The 7,758-nt window shown below is 44.9% G+C and overlaps 1 protein-coding gene across 2 annotated transcripts in view; it reads right to left on the bottom strand.

The window, feature by feature from the left end:
- LOC112493723 overlaps window positions 1–5,718 on the bottom strand; it is a 20,045-nt gene extending 14,327 nt beyond the window's left edge. For both annotated transcript variants that reach the window (XM_025080550.1, XM_025080549.1), the window contains exons 1-4: window positions 4,793–5,718; window positions 4,551–4,718; window positions 4,330–4,411; window positions 3,803–3,915 (exon numbers count right to left, since the gene is read on the bottom strand). In XM_025080550.1, the coding sequence (XP_024936318.1) occupies window positions 3,803–3,915; window positions 4,330–4,411; window positions 4,551–4,718; window positions 4,793–4,870 (441 nt within the window). In that variant the 5' untranslated portion in view covers window positions 4,871–5,718. The remainder of the gene's footprint in view (window positions 1–3,802; window positions 3,916–4,329; window positions 4,412–4,550; window positions 4,719–4,792) is intronic.
- Window positions 5,719–7,758: the final 2,040 nt, after the last annotated feature.

Genomic DNA, 7,758 nt, shown 5'->3' with positions numbered 1-7,758 from the left:
GGGGATATTCTTCAACACGTATCGTGCGTACTCTTATGCGTATACGTATACGCGCCTCCTCGTACGTGAACGCGAGTACGCGCAAGTAGGAAATGCGTAACGGCGGATCCCGCGAAATGAGTGCATTAATTCGTTTTCGCCTTTCCTTCCTTCCGAGTCACCCGGTATTACGTCGAGCCGGCCTACCGGTTAGGCTTTGAGACCCACCAAACAGACCGGAAAATATGCACGCTGCATAATTTAAAGTAGACTCGTGGTACCTCGTCGCGACGTTCCTCCTCCCGTATACGCTCCGTTGTGATAGTCCTTCTTGCCAAATCACAAGAATCGCAATGGACACGCAAAGCATCGAGGTCGCATACTCCCCACTCAGTTTTACAGAAAGAAACGGGACACGAAGCTGCAGGACCCTTGCGATAAAATTGCCCGACGGATGTGGGCGGAAGTGAAATTACGGTCATCTCTGGTGTGCAAGGCCTCGAACGTAAAATCGCAAGAGATAAAAAGGCGGATGCACGTGGCCAATGGACCGATCGGGTAAGAAAGGCTGTTTTGAATTTTACATAATTTCTTCGCGACTGCGAAAATTTCATGCGGTGACTGTATACGGTCACTGTATACGTACGTATATATAAGACGTGGCAAAGACCGATAAGACGGGTTTACATGAAAGTTCATTTTAATAGCCCCTCCGGATCAAAGTTCACGTCGTCTTGTTACATATCGATGAAACGAACAGAGAGGGTCGAATGTTTCACGAGGTGGATCCGCTCGATGATTGATTTTATATTTAGCGTGGGACGTTGAGGAGGGTCAGGGCTCAGGGGGAAGGCGATATTTTCAGGCCGGGCAGTACTCATATAAATGTTTGGCTGGTAGTCGTTGAGACGAGGTGCAGGTCACTCACCGAATATGAGTGAACCACGGGAGAGCCCTCCTCGACTGCGTCGCTCGGATTGGCCGGACGCTTTCCCTTGGCGCTGTCCTGCGATTCGTCAGTCCTTATGTGCCAGCATGTGCACGCGATCGCGAAAACTCAACGCCGAGACGCATCCACGAATTCCCTCGATATCCACCACTGACGTCAACCACTCTTCAGATTCTGACAGCAGCGCAGCCTCCGTCTGGCTAAAGATTCAAAGATTCATCTGATCCCGGTAACCCGTGGGATTGCATAAGGCTCACTTAACGGGTTGACAAGAGAGGCTAAAAATCGAGTATTAAAAAAATTACTCCTGTATGTCGCACAGAGAACGCGTCAAGTACATTCAACCGTGTACAGAGTGCTTTTGCTGCGTGTGTCGTGGCGCCAAGGGAATCTCAAAAGCCGAAAAAAAAAAAGAAGAAATGTTTGACTATACCTCTCTATGTACCTACCGTCCTACCTACCTTCATATACCTACCTTACCTTACTGCCTAGCGAACTCTACCTACCGACCAGCCCGCCGTGTGTTCCTCTAACTATATTTAACGATAAAAGTGTACCGCGTCAATGACCGTGTTGTATATGCGAATGAACTAAATGTAGCGAAGTTTTGTTTACGTCAACGTGAAATTTTGGTACAAATGTCTGGACGGTCGCGTGTTAATTTCACAGTAATTCTTTTATTTTCCTTAATTGGTATACACTGGATACGAGCATTTCTTGTCCGGTTAGACGTATAATCTTAGTGTAATTAATTATATGAAAATATCACGTGGTGGCAGTTACTATGATTTACGAGCGGCTTTAGCATTCAATTTGAATTTCTTCACTCGTCATTGTTACAGATTATGCTCGATACTTGTTCTAACGTAATGAAAATCAATTTGTAGATGAAATTATGGTTTCGGTATTACACGTGAAATTTAATATTAACGAAAGACTTTTTTTTTTTCGTCGTTGCCATTAGCCACATGCTTATGGTATACGTACGGCGGGTAGTCTCCGAAATATTTATTGGGTAGGCTGTACCGCGAGTGACAATACTTATCCAACGATGGTAGCACGCCTCGGGCGTTGGGGAAGGTTAGGGCCAGACGAGGGCGGAGTATATTTTGTCCCCTCGTGAATTTACGCTTGGCCGAAAGGCCTAACGGGGAATTTGGGGTAGGTCCAGGAAACACGGACAAAACTGGGGCCGCTTACGAGAGGAGTCACCGTAAAAAGTTTTGTCAGGAACGGCACGCGCCACCTCGTATCCTCTTCGTATGCGAGAGAGAGAGAGAGAGAGAGAGAGAGAGGGAGGGACTCTCCTATTGAATGAGGGAACGAGTGAGAGTGCGTTTGAAAATCACAATGGCGAAATAGTCATAAAGAGCGATGGACGAGCCGCAGTATTTGGCGCGACTGTGTTATTTCACACCGGATTATTTAGTTAGCGTTTATCGTTTAACTCCACTGTCATATGTGTGTATGTATATACATATGAGAAAAAAAAAAAAGTAGAGCGGATATGAAAACTAGAAGGAGAAAGAAGGTAAATAGAGAGCAAAAGAGAGAGGAGGGGGAAGAGAGAGAGAGAGAGAGAGAGAGAGAGAGAGAGAGAGAGAGAGAGAGAGAGAGAGAAAGGAAGTAGGGGAAACAGCGTATACACTCTCGCTGTATAATTTGACGCTTCGTTGTCAGCTCAATGGCTTGGAATTTTTTGGTGCTTGTTTTGCGACTCAAAAAATGGAGCAGAGAGCACTGTTCTACGAGGAGTAAAATCAATATGAAATATATTCTTTTCATACGTAAAGTTTCCTCGCAGCCACGAAGACAGCTGGTACGAATGTACTTGACGTTCTCAGTGAACGGCACAGGCACGGTGGCCATTCATGCACGAAATCTAAATGAAGATTAAGGTATGCGGTAAAGAGGTAGGATCAAAGGGAACAATTAGAGACTGAATTAGCTGCCATTAGACTGCTCGTAAAGCCCACTAAAACGTTTAAGCAGGTGGCTGTATAACGCTGCAGAGTGAAGCATAGCGTGATAACTCGTTACTCAGTGGTTCGGTTGAAAAAAAAAAAAAAAAACAAGAATACTCTGCGAAGAGCATAAAAAATGTAGTTCTAAGAAAAATGCTAACAAAAGATGAAATACTTGGCGAATAACCGAAAGTTTCTTCACGCAGGTGAAACTTTCTGGTACGCCTTTACTCGGCGCGTGTATACATTATCGATCCAGTTTTTGTGTCGTATGACAACTCGGTACGGAGTGTTAATTAAAGAGAACGTGGGGGAATAGTGGGAGGAGGAGCAGAAGGCGGAAGAAAGTAAAGAGGAGAATGAGGACAAGAAGGTGGAGGTCTGCGCTAGGAAGCAGAAGGTTGTGAGGTTAGGTTTAAGAAAAAAAAAAAAAAAAGAAGGATGACCAGAACGAAATAGAGCAAAGAAGCTGGGACAAGGAAAGAAAAGCATATTGGAGGAAGAATCTCTTTGACATTCAACAGATTTCCTTCCTGTGTTTTTCTCATTAGCGAATGAGCAAATTGAAAGGACAGGAGTGACATTAATTAACGAAGTCGGGGCACTTGGCTGCCCGAGCTTTTTCCCTGTCGTCATTATGGGCGCTCTTGCTACTTTCTTAAAATTCATTTTAAACGTCACTTCGTAACTCACGCGTCCTTCAGGCAAAAGTAGACTGTTAGTGGGTCGACCACGCGTGCATGCGTTATTGATTCAGATTCTGTGCCAGATGACAACCTAGGGTAACCCGCTAATTGTACCTCAGGGTAGTTTCGGACACGTTATGGAGAATTGGCAAGTGGACAGGGGTTAGTCACGACTGAGCTTGCGCCTGGGTAACGACAGCTGTTACCACTGTCCATATACTTACCTAAGCACTTGGTAACCAATGGTACCGTAGACATGGTCCTTCGTCCTTTCCATCCTGTCCTGTTATATTTTCCTCTGATAAATCAGCATCGTCGCCATCGTCGCCATTGAACCCTTAAACAGTCGTGTTAAAATTAATTATAAAACCGAAAAACACTTGCTCCAATACGTCACAACGTATTTCTTCCGGCAGATTCAGCGTTTGGTATCCCTTATGATAAGCAATAGGATGTAATTTCGTTTACTTGACAAGAGTAGAGAGACTGAAGCAGTGCAATGGAAAGAGCAAGAAAGAGAGATAGAGCAAGGGAGAAAGGGAGAGAGAGAGAGAGAGAGAGAGAGTGTGTGTAAGTAGACGAGCTCAGGGGTAAACCACAAAACTAGACTGCTCCTCGCAAATTGCACTTGACAACGAACGACGTCGGACCCTCGCCCCAGGTAGATATAATCACAGGCTGCCAGTCCCGGGGAACCCTTAATTAGAAAAAAAAGAAATGATAGTTCAAATCGCAAATCGTTTGAAGGTACCTCGATCGATGGTATAGCAGTAGCTGCGGCTCAGGATGAGAGTTTTAATTTTTTCAGTGATATAAAAAGTGGCTTCCAGAGGCTAGAATGAAAAGACCCCACAGCTCAAATTGATATTAATACCTCAGCTTCTAGCCTACCATCCAACATGAAAATCCAATTGAAATAGACCTGACGATAAATAAATTTTCATAGTTATTAAAAAAAATTATATTTCGTACCACGTTATGCCTGTCCGGCATATCCCGTAGCGTCCAATGGGATCCCATGAATTTGTAGCTCGCCGGATACAACGGAAATGGCACGGCGTTCGTGAGGTTGGCAGAACCGAGGGCGCCAGGTGGATGATCCGCAAGACGGTTTGGTCTTGGCAGGCGAGGTGGCGAACGCTGGCAAAGAAAACCGAAGGTAAAGGAGTACGAGGAGGGCAGGATGGAACTAAAAAGTGAAATAAGAATCGAACCCAGGTCCGACCGACCAAGAGACCAAGTACCGCGGTTTCCCTCCCCTTCCGCCTCCTCCTTTGAGTACCAGCTCCCATCCCTCCCAGGTACTCCTTCTCTGTCCTCCTTCTTCCTCCTCGCCGACTCCCTTCTTCGTTCTTCTGCCGCGTATCCTATCTCTGGCACTCAGCCGGGACCACCGGAGGGAGTAGAACGTCCTGAGATAGAGAGAAAGAAGCGGCACTGACCTAAAGCAACATGGTCGACAGCCTGATCCGACAGAAACAACCGCGAGAGGCCTAGGCACAGATGGAAGTGGTATACCTGGCAATATTACATCTACACGAAATGCCCACGAAACTCAATGGGATTGCATTCGAAATGCCATTTGAAACGGAACCACCATAGGACACTGGCATTATCCCGGTGTATAGGTATTTCTATGGGAAAAGATCTACCTACCACTTCCGAAGTGGCCGCAAGCCAACCGACTCGTTTCCACGTAATAACACTCATTTCACTTCCACAGAATGCATTACTTGACTTCGGCGTATATCCCTCACGAGGTACTTCGTGCCTCGTACCTATGTAGCTCCGTGTTCTACCTTGATGATCCTCCGAGACGTGGGACACATAATAATGTCCAATTGATTTTCGACTAACCTCACTGTGTATCCTTCTTGCTATCTGGTACATAGACGTTGTCGTTCTATCCCGGGTACACCGTGTATCCCGCACTCCGTCCGTAACGGGAAGCTGTCCGAAGACCGGTAAGCTCGTAGACGTTCAAGATCGTAGAAAAAAATTAACACTCTCCGGACGATAGCTAGGAAGCTATAGAAACACTAGTGGACATAGTATCACGGTGACTATGGTGGGTATCTTATCTTGTAATACTGGTACGGTCCCCGGTAACGTAAATGACCTACTTCAGGTGGCTGTGGATCTTCAATACATATCGCTGCGCTACCGACGCGCCACGCTGGACGCTTCCTGAACTATAAATGCACCACGAAAACTAGTTGGCTCATTGCTAAAAATACCGGTAATAACATAATTACCGCGGTCACTCGACTCGCACGATGTGCTGGATGCGTACACGTGGCTTCTGGGTATATGCTATATATATATATATATATATATATTATCGTACTCTTGACACACACGTGTGTAAGTGCTCTTCGTGTCAGGTGGCAGCGTCACCCTTACACGTGGCTTCTGGGTATATGCTAGGCTCATTGCTAAAAATACCGGTAATAACATAATTACCGCGGTCACTCGACTCGCACGATGTGCTGGATGCGTACACGTGGCTTCTGGGTATATGCTATATATATATATATATATATATATATTATCGTACTCTTGACACACACGTGTGTAAGTGCTCTTCGTGTCAGGTGGCAGCGTCACCCTGACTTTGCTTGTCGACAAGACCATGATGCACCTCGAGATAGTAGCCATACTGCATATACCTGGTGGGTCTATTTTCAATGTAAAAAATGTATTTTACGCGTAGGTACAAATTTGAAGGTGGCTCTGAGACACCGAGAGCTTCAGGGATGTCGGGAATGAATTTAGAGGTTTTCATTACTTTGTTTCTTATGTATTATATCCTTAGGAATAATGGCGGGATATAATCACGCGTTAAGGTGACGCGACTTAAATGATGTCGCGTCCGGTACTTACGATGGGCGAACTACTTTTTGTCGATTGGCTCTTTATCTTCGCTTGGCCTGTCGGTTAGTCCTCTATACCTCATTCTTCGTTCTGGATTCGCCTTTTACTTTTTCTTCATCCTCGCTCCTCTCCTTTCCCATCTTCCTCCGTCGCCCGCCTTTACCCACGACTCTTCTATTTCTCTAGATTTCAAAGCGCTCAAACAGGTTTCAAAATCCCGCCCACGGAAAAATGGCCACCGCCCGTGCCTCGGATGGCCTCGAGGCCGAGGCCGTAAATCCTCGATTCACGCCGGGACGAATTTTTGGCTCGGGGCTTATACATGACCTTCGTACGATTATTCGACCATGATTTTCTGTATCGATTATTACAATTCGAGAAAATATTTGCACCTTACGTGCAAGTGAAATTTTTATAAATTTCATTACAGAAGATTTCCATTTTATCAGCAACCTACACATTCGACTATAGATAGATATCTTAGGATTCTTGTATTTTATAAAACCACGACCTCCGCTAACGGTAACTTGCAACTGCATCACGATATTACCTTCTTCCTTACTGTTATAAAAAACAACATCAATTTAAGCCACATGCATCGCTTTGGCTTCGTATTTAGGTGGGTAATCGGCTTACCGAGGCGGCCTGCAGCCCACTTGCAGCGAATGCGTCTACGTGCTGCTGGTGCTGGCTGTCATTAGGCACAGTCCGTAATACGAAGTACATTAATAAACGATAAAGAGATATATCTTTCACGTGGTTAAATACCATTCGAATAATATCGACTGTAACATTTATGAAAATGAAGTGGGAGGAAAATTGTAAATTTTTTCATATCCTTTTCTTTTTTCTATGCTAAATCACGTATGTTGTCATTAAAATATTTTTCTCACTCTTATATTTACTATTCGTAAATATTTTTATGGACGAAAATCAATTATTTCTCGGTTTCGACAGCTCTTGGAATTTCTGCCGTTTAAACGAAAGGTACATGTAACGAATACGGACCATGGGGTAATATTCTTTCACTGTCCCAGATAAGTGGAATTGGTTGGCCCGTGGGGTGTCGTAATCCGCTATACGCATTACCTACCGACTCTAACTTATCTACGTCATATCCGCCCCACGGAATTCCGTACATAAAGCATACAGCGGTGTACGTATAGGTACTATCTGCGTTTACGCGTTGAGCGCTATGGTACGTAAGGTACCTTATACGCAGGACGTGGAGAATTTACGCCTCGAATCGCAACGAAATCGTCAAACCTTACACGTTACTGTAGTTACGTTCATGGTCGTTTCAAAA

This window comes from Cephus cinctus, unplaced genomic scaffold (assembly GCF_000341935.2).
Source record: "Cephus cinctus unplaced genomic scaffold, Ccin1 Ccin1_scaffold0132, whole genome shotgun sequence".
In the NCBI taxonomy this organism is placed as follows: Eukaryota; Metazoa; Arthropoda; class Insecta; order Hymenoptera; family Cephidae; genus Cephus; species Cephus cinctus.
The sequence above is the reverse complement of the archived record's forward strand: the minus strand, read 5'-3'. Positions and strand labels throughout refer to the sequence as shown.